This window comes from Zootoca vivipara, chromosome 3 (assembly GCF_965207765.1).
Source record: "Zootoca vivipara chromosome 3, rZooViv2.hap1.1, whole genome shotgun sequence".
Taxonomy (NCBI): Eukaryota; Metazoa; Chordata; class Lepidosauria; order Squamata; family Lacertidae; genus Zootoca; species Zootoca vivipara.
The window spans coordinates 4,704,736-4,719,071 of record NC_142586.1 but is presented as its reverse complement, the minus strand read 5'-3'; the positions used below and the strand labels follow the sequence as shown (position 1 = coordinate 4,719,071).

Genomic DNA, 14,336 nt, shown 5'->3' with positions numbered 1-14,336 from the left:
GCTATTTCACATTTTATTGGAGAGTTTGCAGACAGCAACTTCCAGGAATGAGGAACTAAAATATTTGCTTCAGTCAAAAGATTTAGGATTAGCTTGCAGATCAGTCTGCAAATATAGCTTTGAAAGTAATGTAAAAGTACAGCAGCACATTGAATTCTATCTTCCTGCTTGCTATCAAAATGTTTATCTGAATAATCTGCAACTAATAAGATTTGTTCTTTGTTTGTTTGCTTGTTTATTTAACAATGCTACAATTGTTACCCAAATACTTACAGCCTGCCAGTCATGGGTCGTCTCACGTGTCCTTTATGAATAATACTGCTTTACATGTAATCCTAAGAGGAAGGCAAAAGGCTAAATATTCCAATCCAAAATTTCAACAGTTCAGAGGATTCTCCCCCCCCCCCCTGCAAGTATTTGTTTTTACAGTACTTTGGTAAAGTGTCTGTCCAAAGTCAACAGCCTCAGTTCCTTGCCTCGGTCTTGGAGGCTGCTTTCTTCACTAGGCATGAACTGGAAAGCCAGCCTCCCCTTCGCTGCCAGGCCACCACAGTCAGCTCAAGGAACCTGGCTAGTTTGGCCTGATGATGGTTGGCTTGTGGTGATGTAGAGGTAGGCTTTCTCACTGGTGGCAGCAGCGCTGTGGGGTGTCCTCACTGCAGAAATAGGAGCGGGGGCTGTCAGTATTGGATTTCTTCTAGCTCCTGGAGATGCATTTTCCTGAACTGACGATCTGGTTTTCTTGTTTTAACTGTTCTTTCAACTTTCCTGTAGACAGCTTCTGCAACAAAATCACTATTACAATACCCCAGCACTTAAATTACATGACAAATAATTTTAAAATGTCTCCAAAGGTATTCCCATTACCCATATTATGCAAATTGTAACACTGCAGCCCTCCTTCAGTTGCCCTTAAAAATATATACATTAGAACTGGCATGCAGCAAATCTACATTACATAGAAATAAGATATTCCACCACTAGGAATAGTTCTCTCATCATCTGGAAATGCCCTAAAAGATATAACTTACCTAAGGCTAGCTATTACCAATATTACTATTATTATTTTGTATTTTCTCCTTTAATATGTACATATTTTTATTTATTGCATTTCATTAGCATAATATCTTCAATAATGTAGGTGCCAAAGGTACAAGAGGGATTGCAGGCGAACTGGGTCTGCATGGATCCAAAGGGCTGAAAGGCTCTCTGGGAGATCAAGGTCGCGAGGGCTTAGCAGGCCCACCAGGTATGGTTAAAAACCAAAACACACTTCGTACTGTAGACAACTGAAGTGTTCAATTTATGTATCCATGTTTATATATTGCATTTGTATTTTGCCTCTCCAATAAAAATCAAGTTGGTCATGCACACAAATAGAATTGCAAAATATACAGTATAGAACAATGTAATTGATTATAGACTGAGGGTGGTTTTAGATGTAGTTTCAACATGTAAAAATATTGCATGGCTCTGAGGCCAAGACCCTGGCAAAAAGCAATCACTGGGACTTCCGGTCTACCGCCATTGCTGAGTGGTGAGGAAATCCCGAGCTCCAAGGTTTCCTAGCACTGTGAAGGAGGGTGGAGCTGCAAGAGCGCTGCGGACCCCCAAAAGAACCCCAGATTGAGCTTTCTGGGGTTGGGGGGACTCAGCTGCACCCAGACACGTTTCCTCCGCTCCCCGGCAAGCTCTAATAAGAGCCCCAAGAGCGAGCGGAGTGGAGACGTGGGTGCCTGTGAGTTGATTGCTACCTTCGCAGCATGAAGCTCCGAGCCGACAGCCTGTTGAGCGGTGGATTTTTCTAAATTAAAAGGATCTGAAGACATTGGGATACTGTGAGTAAAAGAAAAGGGATATCAACATTATAAGATTCAAGGTATTGGCCACGGGTGGAGATTTAAATACGGAAGTCAATCTCTCCCATTGAGAGAAGTGAGAAGCAGTTATTTTGCCCGAAGCCGGAAAGATTGTTAGGAAGTTTTAAATTTCCAAAGATAGGACTTAAATTCTCCCTTTGAGGCAGGGTAAAGGGGAGAAGGGCTGAACCTAAGTAAAATCCCTGCAAAGATCTATTTTGGACTGGGGAAAATCCCCCTGTAAGCTGGAGTCGGGTCCCTGGAGGGATTAGCAAGCCACCATTATGATGTCACAAAAGAAAGGAATTTGTTTACCTCTTTGAGGTCGTGAACTGTCAGCAGTGAAGAGAGCTCAGAATATAGGACTGTGTAAATGCTCTTTCCATAAATGGTTATAAGAGTATTAAAGTATGAAAAAGAACTGAAAATGCTAATTTGCAACCAGTTCGAATATAATTTTTGTTTCTGAAGTCTGGAAATATAAACTGCGCCATTTCCTGTTTTGCAACCTTGGCTGTGCCCATGAAATCTGAGACGTGCAAGATGCCAGCAGACATAACAACATCTGACTTTTCTGATTTCCAAGAGGAATTCTTAAAATTGTTATGGGAAATTAGAAGTGAGGTACAACAGAACACAATACAGATTGAAAAGATAAACCAGAAGTGTGTGGAAATTGAAAAAATAATGGATGTACCAGAGAGTCCAGAGAAGAAAATTGAACACTTATTTGTCCTGGACAATGCAAATGATTATAAAGAATAAGAGGAAGGGTTAGACCAAATCGTTGAAAAAAACTATTGAGATCCAGCATGGAACATTGTTCTCTCAGTGAGAGGAGGGGAGCAAGACCCATGCCTGGGACAAAAGGTCTTCAAAGAAGAACCAGTATGGAACATTGCTCTCCCAGTGAGAGAGGGAGAGCAGGATTCATACTGGGGTCAGAACCTAAGGGGAATAAAAACTGTCAAAGGATTGAAAAGTGGTAATTTTGGTGGTTGGCATCGTGTGGCAGTTAGAGAATTGGGGGGGCAGCAGGGGGGAAGAAGGAAGTGTGGTTGTTAGGTTGTGACAGAATGGGAGTGGGGTGAGAAGTAATAATGGATATTATTTTTTGATGTAAGATGGACCGAAACTGGATTCTTTTTTCTATTTAGGATTTCCTGGGCCCAGAGGAAATAGAGGTTCACCTGGATTGCCTGGGGAGCAGGGCTTTCCTGGGAGTCCAGGATTGCCAGGTTGGCCAGGCCCTCCAGGAGTGAAAGGAGCTGCAGGTGATAGACTTGGAGCGCCCCCAGGCCCCCAAGGGGATGCTGGGCCACCAGGAATCCCGGGACTGAAAGGCCCCTCAGGAGATCACGGCTTGCCAGGACTGAGAGGTAAGGCTCCTGCTTTGGCCAATGGAGAATTTTAAAGAAGAGTGGCATTTATTAGAAAAGGCTCTATTATGTTAATCCAGCCACTTGGTTTTCACTCCACCAGCTTTGGACCAGAAATGAAAATCACTTCAGTTGCACTCTTGCATCTATGTGAAATTCTGTGCCCAAAGGTTCTCTCAAACCTTTGATGGGAATGATTCTTTAGAGAGACTCAGGAAATTTGGTGACAGCAATTATGATGATGCAGAGTTATGCAATGAGTTCTGCATGCGGCAAATGTTCTGTAGCCTAGTTTCAAACAGGCCTCTGCACCCTGTCATGTTGCTTTGGTATTCCGGAGAATTTCAAAATCAGTTTGTGATTTTGCACAAAGAGCTGTAGCTGGAGAAATAGTGAAGCCACCGTGTTTGCTCCCAAGCAACATATACTTAAGAAGGTTCTCTGCATTGCAGCCAGCAGCAGTCCTGCAGTTTTGCTGAAAATGAGCAGCCTGGTCCATTGCCATCATCAGTATTACCAGATTTTTCACCTAAGATGTTGCACATAATACCAGTAGAGGAATTGAAAATTACTGATTGTTAAGAAAGCAGAACTCTATAAGTCCCATTGTGTATAGACTGCAAACCAGAAAGCTGGTTTTCCTTATGAGTGTGTAGGACAGGCATCCCCAAACTGCGGCCCTCCAGATGTTTTGGCCTACAACTCCCATGATCCCTAGCTAAGAGGACCAGTGGTCAGGGATGATGGGAATTGTAGTCCAAAACATCTGGAGGGCCAAAGTTTGGGGATGCCTGGTGTAGGACCTATTCAGAAGGCAGCTTTTCATATTCATAGGCTTCAGAATAAATGTTTATAAATATTTTCTGGACTGTGAGTTGGAGCTAAGCTAGTCATGACCTTGAAATCTCACTGATTTAAATGGGGGCTGAGTTTAATTAATTAAATCCTGATCCAACTCTGTATCTATATGCACTCAATATCCAAAGCATAACAATTAATGACACTTGTAATTATTTTTAGGAAGTGATGGCATTCCAGGTCAGCCTGGAGCTAAAGGGCATCATGGATCTCCTGGCCCTGCTGGCTTGACCGGTTTGCCAGGACCACAAGGACAATTTGGATTCCCTGGACTGCCAGGCCAGCAAGGCATCATGGGCAGAGCCGGCTCACCAGGGTTTGTGGGTGAGTATCATCCTGCGTGCTTCCCAAATGGGATTTTCCTCGTACTTTGCCTGGGCATCTTTAGCACTTTTCTGGGGAAAGATGATCTCAAACTACTGGTGTGGGACCTTTGGGAGTGCAGTGTCATTCCATTAAACTTTCATTGTTGTTGTTGTTGTTGTTGTTTAGTCCTTTAGTCGTGTCCGACTCTTCGTGACCCCATGGACCAGAGCACGCCAGGGACTCCTGTCTTCCACTGCCTCCCGCAGTTTGGTCAAACTCATATTGGTAGCTTCAAGAACACTGTCCAACCATCTCGCCCTCTTTTGTCCCCTTCTCCTTGTGCCCTCAATCTTTCCCAACATCAGGGTCTTTTCCAGGGAGTCTTCTCTTCTCATGAGGTGGCCAAAGTATTGGAGCCTCAGCTTCTGGATCTGTCCTTCCAGTGAGCACTCGGGGCTGATTTCCTTCAGAATGGATAGGTTTGATCTTCTTGCAGTCCATGGGACTCTCAAGAGTCTCCTCCAGCACCATAATTCAAAAGCATCAATTCGGTGCACACTTTTAACGTTTGCATTATACCAGCTTCTTACATGATTCAAATGTTATGCTACCAATGCAGAGATCCTTGCAAAATGTTGTTGCTTGTCAGTTGTCCGTCTAGCTAGATGGGATGTTTGTATGCTGACTACACTATAATTCAGTCCAGTCTGAACCATATGGTAGACTGCACATGAGCATTATTACTGAGGATGCCATATTTATTGGATTGGTGGTTTACAGACTTCAGGCTTACTAATGAGTTGTCACCAATTAAATGCTACACACACACACACACACACACACACACACATGTATATGTACATACATACATACATACATACATACACATATACCGTATTTTTCGCACCATAAGATGCACCTGACCAAAAGACGCACCTAATTTTTAGAGGAGGAAAGGGGGAAATCCCTGGGTTTTTTGGGATCAGCTCACAGTTGTGCAGCTTTTTTTGCAAAGGGGGAAAGCTCCATTTTTTTGGGCATCAGCTCAAAGTTGTGCAGCTTCTTTAAGTTGTGCAGCTTACCTTGCAAAGGGGGAAAATCCTGTTTTTATGGAGTTCAACTCACAGTTCTGCAGCTTCTTTAGGAAAGGAAAGGAAAGGAAAGGAAAGGGAGCCATTTCTACAGTTTCCAGACAGATAATCTAATCAGCCAGTCACATGTCGCTGGGGAAACACAACAATGGAGGCCTGGGCAAGGGAGTGGGGCAGGGAAGGGAGCTAGCTTCTCTTATCTCCCTCCAGATCTCTTGCAGTCAGCTGCTGAGCGGGTTCTTTTTCCCTCTCATTAGCCTTTAGCTATATATATATATATATATATATATATATATATATATATATATATATATATATGCACAATCTGCTTTTTGCCCCTGGGCAATTTGGCTCCAGGGACCATGCATTTGCTCCATAAGATGCACAGACATTTCCTCTTGTTTTTAAGGAGGAAAAAAGTGTGTCTTATGGAGCGAAAAATACGATATGTATTTATAATAACTGCAGGTCTTAAGGGACATTCACTTCTGTGTGTGAAAAAATAAGGTGCCTTATTACAGCGGCTGCTGTAACACATGACTGCATTGTCTTAGAAACAAAAGTAGTATCCTTCCATGCATGTGTGTGTGTGTGTGTGTGTGTTTTAGATATACAGATAGATCTTTGCTACAGTATATTGTCAAACAGTCATTTATATCCATACACATCCATTGACTTCTGAAACGTTTGACTTCCAAAGCGTGGCTTCTGATTGACCACAGACAACAAACCACAGGTGTATAATAGCTTAGAAAATCATACTTACGTCTAACATAATTTATTATCCCTGAGTCTTCTGCATCTGAGTCTCTCTTACATAAGTAATGCATAGATGACAGGACTATGTCGTTTTTTCACCATCAAATGGAAAGAAAAGTCAGTGAATTTCCCTAGTTCACAAATTTATAAACTGTAACCAGATTTGCTTTGCAGGTTTTTGAGGTCTAAAATAGGGTTTGGGAAACTTTATATCAAGAGCAGCATTCCCTTAATAGTAACTTTTTAGGACTGCCCACCAGTGGTGGGAGGGGCCAAAGTCGGCAAGAGGCAGGGCCAAAGGTATTGGGAGCCACACCTTCCCTCCCTCCGTGTCCCATTTTGCTTTTTTCCTTGACTGCCATGTTGTACAGACAGAAATAGGCTTTGCACCACTCAGGACATAGCGAGTGGAGGACTCACAGCTGTTCAAGGTGGGATGAGGCCAAGGGGGGCATGTCTAGAATTTGGAAAAAAAAATCCATCAATAATTTCCTGGTTTTGTTCTTTATTTGATGTGTTTTCTATCAGTACAAGCTGCACAATGACTGCTTTCCAGTGGCTGCATTATATCCATTATATTCTTCTGTTTCTTTTCTACATATATTTATAGGCTCACCAGGTGCCAGAGGAGATGCAGGAGACCCAGGGAAACCTGGTCCTGTGGGAATGAAAGGTCTGGCAGGTGACAGAGGTGAAGCCGGTTTCTTTGGAACTAAAGGCAAGGCTGGTGAGCCTGGTCTCCCTGGGCTGGATGGAATGCACGGTCTTCCAGGTGTAAAAGGTACAACAACAAAACAATTCTGAGCCCAGAATTACATGAGCAGTTGCTCCCAGAGTAATACATAATACATCTTGTGCAAAGTATTTATAGATTCAAGAGATGCGGTAATGCAAGTGGGGAAGCCACTGGTTGCGTGCAGGCTCTTTACTCCAAAAGCTCCCGGGGACTTTTCCATCTGCAGTACAACATTAGGTGCTGCTTTTGATGTTTAAAGCCCTGAACAGTTTGGGACCAGTTACCTGAAGTTATGCTTGGTCTCTCTTTTTTAAAAAATACATTTTTATTGAGTTTTACATAACAAATTTAAATTCAAACAAAACATCCCCATCATCATTTAGGATTCCCTGAATCCTTCGACTCCCCTCCCCTCTTCCATGGTTACCATTACCAGTCTTCCAAATGTCATATAGTTGAAAGGTATATTCTCTTTCAGATTGGTGTCTAAATCGCCAAATGTCAATTTTAAGTTCTCTACCATATTAAAGAAAGTGACAGGTAGTTTGCCTTCTTTTGAATTGTCCTGTCAATTTAAATCACCCATTAATATTATCTTTTGAGCCATAAACTCATACGACGTTTCTTTCAGTTCTTTTTTTAAAAAAATCCAATTTTTAATCATTTGGCGAATAGATTCCATTATCACAAAAATAATAATTGCCACGTAAGGTTATTTCTATTGCTATCATCCTTCCATTCTCATCTTTAAATAACTTTTTCGGGTTATATTTATTTTTAGCATAAATTACCACCCCTCTTTTTTGTCTAATATTATAAAGTCCATCCCCAATCGTTTATTTATCAAGACTCTTCTGTGTCTTCTTGCTACATGTGTTTCTTGCAAGCATATTATGTCCAAATTCTCTTTTTGTAATACATGTTCTATTTTATTCCCTTTTATTATTTAGCCCGCTAACATTCCAAGTTAAAAATTTCAAATTCATTTTTCTCTTTTATTTATATATTTTATAATTAAAAAGGTCAAATTAAATGTGGTGTTGTTTATCTTCTTCTTCTTCTGACAGATCTTTCCCCCCTTCTGCACCTACTGCTTCAGGCTTTTTTTCCTCCAAGGTTTTTTTTTAATATTTTCTCCAAAATTTCTCCATATCTTGTACATTTTTGTATCTTTGCTTTTTCCCTTTATATGTAAACGAGACACCCTCAGGGACCTCCCATCTATATGGAATGTTATGGTTTCTCCTTTTTTAAAGCAATATATTCGGGATTTCTTTAAGGATTATGATGTTATTTTAATCATCAGGCAATCCATGGTAGTGTTTTTTGTTTGTTTTTTGCAAAACTTTATTTTACTCTAAAGGCTTTGTCAATCAATTGGTCCAATCCCTCTTCTTCTACCTCCAGCCAACTAGCCAGTCCCATTATGATTTTCTCTCTTTCGTCTTCCTCTGCCTCCTCAGGGATCCCTCTGAGGTGTATAGCTTGTTCCTTCTGCTGCATTTCCAGAACCACCATTGAGTCCCATGTTGCTTCCTGTGCCTTCACTAATTCTGTTGTTTCCTCTCCTGTTCCATTTTCAGCTCTCTTCCTTCTGCTTGAGTCTTTTTTGTTGTTTCCTCTAAGCCCTGTGTTTTTCCCCTCAACTCTTGCATGGATTTTTCCAAATCTGATGTTTTAGTTGTAAATTCTTTAACCTGTACCGTTAGCCCTCCACAGTCTTGGTGTTCTGTTCTGTTTTCCCAGTCATTTTCTCCAATTTATCTGCATTCTCTCTTAAGTCTTTTTTTCAGATCCATTAATATATCTGCTATATCTACCTTAGGTTCCATCTCTAGGGAGGATCCCCTTCTTGTTTGTGTGGTAGTTATACTTCCAGCCACCAACAGTTGTTTTTGATGCAATATTTTAAAGATTGTAACATTTATTCACCAATCCCACTTATATAATTCATCTCCAATCTTCTATATTTCCCATTCCTTAAATATTCCTTAAATATTACTCCTTCTCTGATAAAAATAAAAATAATTCCTTCCTCCTGCAGTTGTTTCTTTTTGCCACGAGGTGTCCTTTCTTCTCTCTCTTCCCCACCCCTTCCTATCTTCCCCCTCCAACTCCTCTCTATTTTCCCTTTCCTTTCTATTTTAACTTGTTTGGTCTACTCATTGTTGCCTGCTGATAAGGTGAGTTCTCAAAGCAAGGCCATCTTTTCAAAACAAATCTCTCTACTTCTCTACAACTCCTTGCACCATTGTATTTTTGTAATCCACAAAAAAATGGGGGGACTGACAAAAGGGGGGGAGAGAGAAAAAGTAAATCCAAATTAATGATATTCTTCAGCATTTTTCATAAAGCCAATCCAACTTTGCAAGGCAACCCACAGGCATAGTTTTAGGCAAAAATAAAAAAGAAAGAACAAAGTTCCGTCTATTTCTCTTCCCCCTCCCTTAGAAAATGGGGGGAGAAGATAGTAGGAACAAATAAAGCCCAGTCTTCTTTGACTTATTCTAAAGTCTAATCCAAATTGTTATCCAACAGTCTAAAAAAAAACCTTCAGTTACAAAATTAACAATGATAATAGTAAAAAAGTGTTTTCAGAAAAGGAAAAAACCAATAAAATAGAAAGTGTCAGTCCAGACACACAGGTTTCAATTGTTTCAATTATTTCACCCACCAAAAGAAGTCAGATCCGCCAACTACCTCGGTTTACGAACTTAATCCGTGTTCTTAAACCGAAACCATTCTTAAACCAAGGTGCGCTTTCCCTACTGAGGCCTCCTGCCGCTGGTGCCCTTCCAACGGTCGGATTCCATTCTTAGACTGAGGTAAAGTTCGCAAACTGGGACACTACTTCCGGTTTTGTGGAGTTTGTAAACCAAATTGTTCTTAAACAGAGCTGTTCTTAAACCGAGGTACCACTTTATTTCTCCCAGAGTCCAAAATAAAAATTAAATTAATATAAAGAAATATCTTGTTTCAATTGCTTTTTCCACCAGAAAGACCAGTTCTAGGAACGAAAGTAACCATATACGTCCCCCCTTCCTATTGGAATCGGGGGTGGGGTTCAAATTCCAATTTTCTTTAGTTCACTGCTTATAGAGTTTGCCCAAGTTTTTTTTAGCAGGAAAGTGTCCCCAAGCAGAGTAGAGCAAGCCATGACCAGGGCGGACTTCCTTTCTTTCACCCCGTCACTATGCAAAATCGTCCTAATTATCTTATTCAATCAATTTTAAAGTTCTCTTGCTTTGCATTAATTGAAAAAGTTACCACGTCAAAGGCTGGGGGCTTCTTGTCGGGAGTTTGCTGTAGATAGCCATGCTTTCAGCGCAATCCTGCCCCTCCCCCGTTCCTTTTGGAGCTTCAGGAATGACAGGAGAGCTCATAATTTTGCGCTGCCAATACAAGCACCCAAAATTCCCCTTTGGGTTTCTTCTGGGGGTGCACAGCGCCCTTGTGCTTCCCCCTATACCTCTCAATGATCAAGCCTCTCTCAAGGATCGTGCTCCGTGGCCACATCCCTCCCTCCCACTTCCCTGGCCCTGGAGCTCTTCTTCAGAGGCCCTTCTTCAGATGTGATGCCATGGGTAGCTGTTAGCATTGACACATTCCCAATCACACAGGACATGCTAACATGCATGTAAACATATGCTCTCTATAAAAATGTGTTTCCTAAAATCTTGGGCCTAAAGTCATAGTGCACTACAGTCAGGCCATTGGTATCTCTAGCTGCTGGGTAGACCAGGGGTTGACTCAGCATACAGTCTCCCTCTGCATTATCTGTCCTGATTGGCAGTGGCTGCCTTGCATTTTCTGGCAGGAGTCCTTCCTGCAACATGTGGGGCCTTCAGCATGCAGGGCAGGTGCCTTACTTATTGCTTACTTTTGCATTTGTATTTTAAAATGAAAATGAAAAACAAAAAGTTTAAATTTAGAACCTTAGAACAAAGTAGAACCTTAGAACAAAGAATTTAATCTCCATTTCAATGAACAGGAACAGTTTTCTTTTATGTTTTCCACCAACAGGTGCTAAAGGGTCCTCTGGAATTGGAGGTTTCAAAGGTGCGATGGGCGTCAGAGGGCGACTAGGGCAGAATGGAATCAAAGGAGAGCCTGGCTTCACTGGCCTGCCAGGGATTCGAGGTTTACCTGGGGACTCGGGATTGAAAGGTATTGCCCTTCATATTGTGAAGTATTGCTTGTCTTTCAGTGTACGTGAGACACAATGGCAAAGCAGTTTGAAAGAAAGGTTATTAAATATAATTGTTCTCTTTATACAAAAAATTCTCTTGGCAGCTTTAATCTCACAGCTTACTGTGTTTTCAGTCTATTGCTGGCTTTTGCTGGTAATTAATCAGGGTGTTCATCAAGCAGGGAAGGTTTATTACTGCCTTAGTTTCCAGAGGGACTTGCTTTCAGCAGCATCAGTCAGCAGAAAGGCCCCTGGCTGCTCTCTCCTAACAAAATCTCAGGACTATGATTGGAAAGGGAGTAGCTGCTGGGCTGCACTCTTTATTGCTACATTCTCATATACTTTTTTGAGAACATTTATTTAAATAATTTATGTAGGGTTTTTTAAATAAAAAAATTCCACACTTCCTGCAAGGAGTGATTTTCTACTCACTGTATGGTTTTTGTTATTGTTACTGTATTTTATTCTGTATATTCTGTTGTAAGGCATCCTTAGTACACAGGTTTGAAGATGTAAATAATAAAGCAGGGGTCCCCAAACTAAGGCCCGGGGGCCGGATGTAGCCCAATCGCCTTCTAAATCCGGCCCGCAGATGGCCCGGGAATCAGCATGTTTTTACATGAGTAGAATGTGTCCTTTTATTTAAAATGCATCTCTGGGTTATTTGTGGGGCATAGGAATTCATTCATATATATTTTCAAAATATAGTCCGGCCCCCCCCACAAGGTCTGAGGGACAGTGGACCGGCCCCCTGCTGAAAAAGTTTGCTGACCCCTGTAGTAAAGTATTAGTATTATTTCCTGCTCACATTTTATCCACGCAACTCTGTGAGGTTAGGCTGAAAGAGACCAAGATTCCCCAGAGAGTTTCATGGTTGAGTAGGGATTTGAACCGAGGTCTCCTTAATTCCAATACAACCATCTCACCACTATTCCACACTGGGAGACATGAGAAGGGCTGATCACAATCACTTCATAAAAAAGGAGACACTTAAGGAGACAAAGCATTCTTACCTTTCCGTTCCTCCCAAATGTGTTGCCTTTAAATTGTAAGGATGGATCAATGCTGTAAACCAGGCATGTCCAAAGTCCATTTTCTCTGTCCCCTGTTCATTCCTAAAAAAAAAAAAGCTCAACAATTTTGGGGTAAAACCCTAAAAAACCAAAAAATCTCAACAACTTCAACCCTAAAGAAAGCTTTGGTTGACCCTCACACGTGTTCACTTCATCAAATCTGGCCCTCTTTGAAAAAAGTTTGGGGACTCCTGCAAACAGTTTTCTATATTGACATGGCAATCTGGATATATAATGTATTCTCTCTCCATAGGTGACCGTGGTGAACGTGGCCCACCAGGATCACCCCCTAAAATAGTGCCAAGTATGATGCTTGATGTGAAAGGCGAAAAGGGAATTGAAGGAGAAAGTGGGGCCCAAGGGAGCTTTGGTTTCAAAGGTAAGGAGCAATGCCATATTCAGAAAAGGAGTAGAATATATTACAAACTGGTGTTACAGCATTTGAACATTTGTCACATGAAGCAAATGAGAATTTAATCTTTATTTACAAACATTTCATTCTGTATTACAAAATGCACACATTCTAAAGCCCTTATTCAGATTATAAATAATAGAAAATGACCACAAAATGATATAGAAATATATATACCCCTAACAATGCAATTTTTAGTGGTAGTTAATTAGGAGAATGCAGCCGAGGGCTTCATTCCCCATAATGAATACTTCAGGCAGCTGAAACCAACATTTGCTCTCCTGAAGTTCAGCTAGTTGCCAGGTTCAGCCTAACTTAACATTTTGAACTGTGTTTCCTACAGGCACAAAAGGAGCACTAGGCTACCCTGGGCAGACAGGAAGGCCAGGTTCACCTGGCTTTCCAGGTTATGAAAAAGGTCAAAAAGGTGACTATGGAATTAAAGGAACAAAAGGCATACCAGGATATATAGGTGTTTCAGGAGGTCGTGGTATTTCTGGTTTCCCTGGAGCAACGGGAAGGAGGGTGAGCAGATATTGTTGTTTGACTCAAACTACCAAGTTTTGTTTTCTCTGGTATGTTTACTCTAGTAGTTTGAAAAGCAAAATACCAGAACCTCAAAAACCAAATCCTGTGATTTCATCAAAAGCAGACTAGATTATTCAATGCATGCAAATTATGCATTTGATTCCTTTATTTCGGGTGTAATGGGGGCTCCAGCCTGCAGGCCTAATTGAGTCTAGCAAGAGCCCTAACTAGGTCCATGAGGACATTTTCCAAAAGCCATGCTCACCTGCCTGACACTTGACATATATGACAACAGGTCTGGGGCAGGTAAAGACGCTGGGCAGGATTCAGGTAATGAGTCCTGTCAGCATCCTGCATGAGGAGCTCTTTTGCACAGTGAGATTTTCCTCCTCTCTTCCCCTTGTGCACCCATGAAATTGGCTCAGAAGGGGGTCAAGAGAACTCAGGGGCATAAGAGTAGAGATAGTTCCATCTGGCAAACCACAAGGCTTTCCTTGACAAAACACCAGTAATTGCCTTGGCATTAAATTTAATTCTCTCCATAGTTCCCTGCTGAGAGGAGGGTTTGCAGATATTGCCAATCAGTACCCCCTGTGCTTTGATTTCAGACTGCCCTGGCAAAGGAAAGCATATCACCCAGTGTCATTGTGGTGTCATGTTTGACACCCATTCAAAATGGCCCACTGGAGTTGGGGGGGGTGTTTGTATCCAGCCCAGCAAGCAGATATAGTCCCCCACCCTTGAGTTATTTTTTAGTTTAAATAAAGTTGATTTCAGGTGCACACTCTGTTCAACAAGAGTACATTCAAGATTTATGACAGAAAAACAAATTCAGATAGTTGAGGAGGAAGTCCAGAGAGAATGAGAACTTTGGTTAATATTCTGATTAAAAGTTTGATGTTCTTTTTATCTATGTGACAGGGGGAAAAGGGAATTCCAGGGATTGATGGTATTTTTGGCAAAAGTGGCCAGCCTGGGGAAATTGGTGAGTCCATTTATATTCTGTACATCTAAACTATGTGTATGTAAAACACACACACACACACAGAGAGAGAGAGAGAGAGAGAGAGAGAGAGAGAGAGAGAGAGAGAGAGAGAGAGAGAGACTTGTTTATAAAATGAAAGGCTAGTGACCCAGTCCACTACA

The 14,336-nt window shown here is 41.5% G+C and overlaps 1 protein-coding gene across 4 annotated transcripts in view; it reads left to right on the top strand.

Annotated features, from left to right (window-relative positions):
* Window positions 1-14,336, top strand: part of COL4A2 (collagen type IV alpha 2 chain) — a 146,038-nt gene that overhangs the window by 104,476 nt on the left and 27,226 nt on the right. For all 4 annotated transcript variants that reach the window (XM_088667107.1, XM_035110370.3, XM_088667109.1 and 1 more), the window contains 8 exons: window positions 1,142-1,249; window positions 3,017-3,238; window positions 4,259-4,420; window positions 6,863-7,033; window positions 11,012-11,155; window positions 12,504-12,629; window positions 13,006-13,187; window positions 14,112-14,175. In XM_088667107.1, coding sequence (XP_088523233.1) covers window positions 1,142-1,249; window positions 3,017-3,238; window positions 4,259-4,420; window positions 6,863-7,033; window positions 11,012-11,155; window positions 12,504-12,629; window positions 13,006-13,187; window positions 14,112-14,175 — 1,179 coding nt within the window. The remainder of the gene's footprint in view (window positions 1-1,141; window positions 1,250-3,016; window positions 3,239-4,258; window positions 4,421-6,862; window positions 7,034-11,011; window positions 11,156-12,503; window positions 12,630-13,005; window positions 13,188-14,111; window positions 14,176-14,336) is intronic.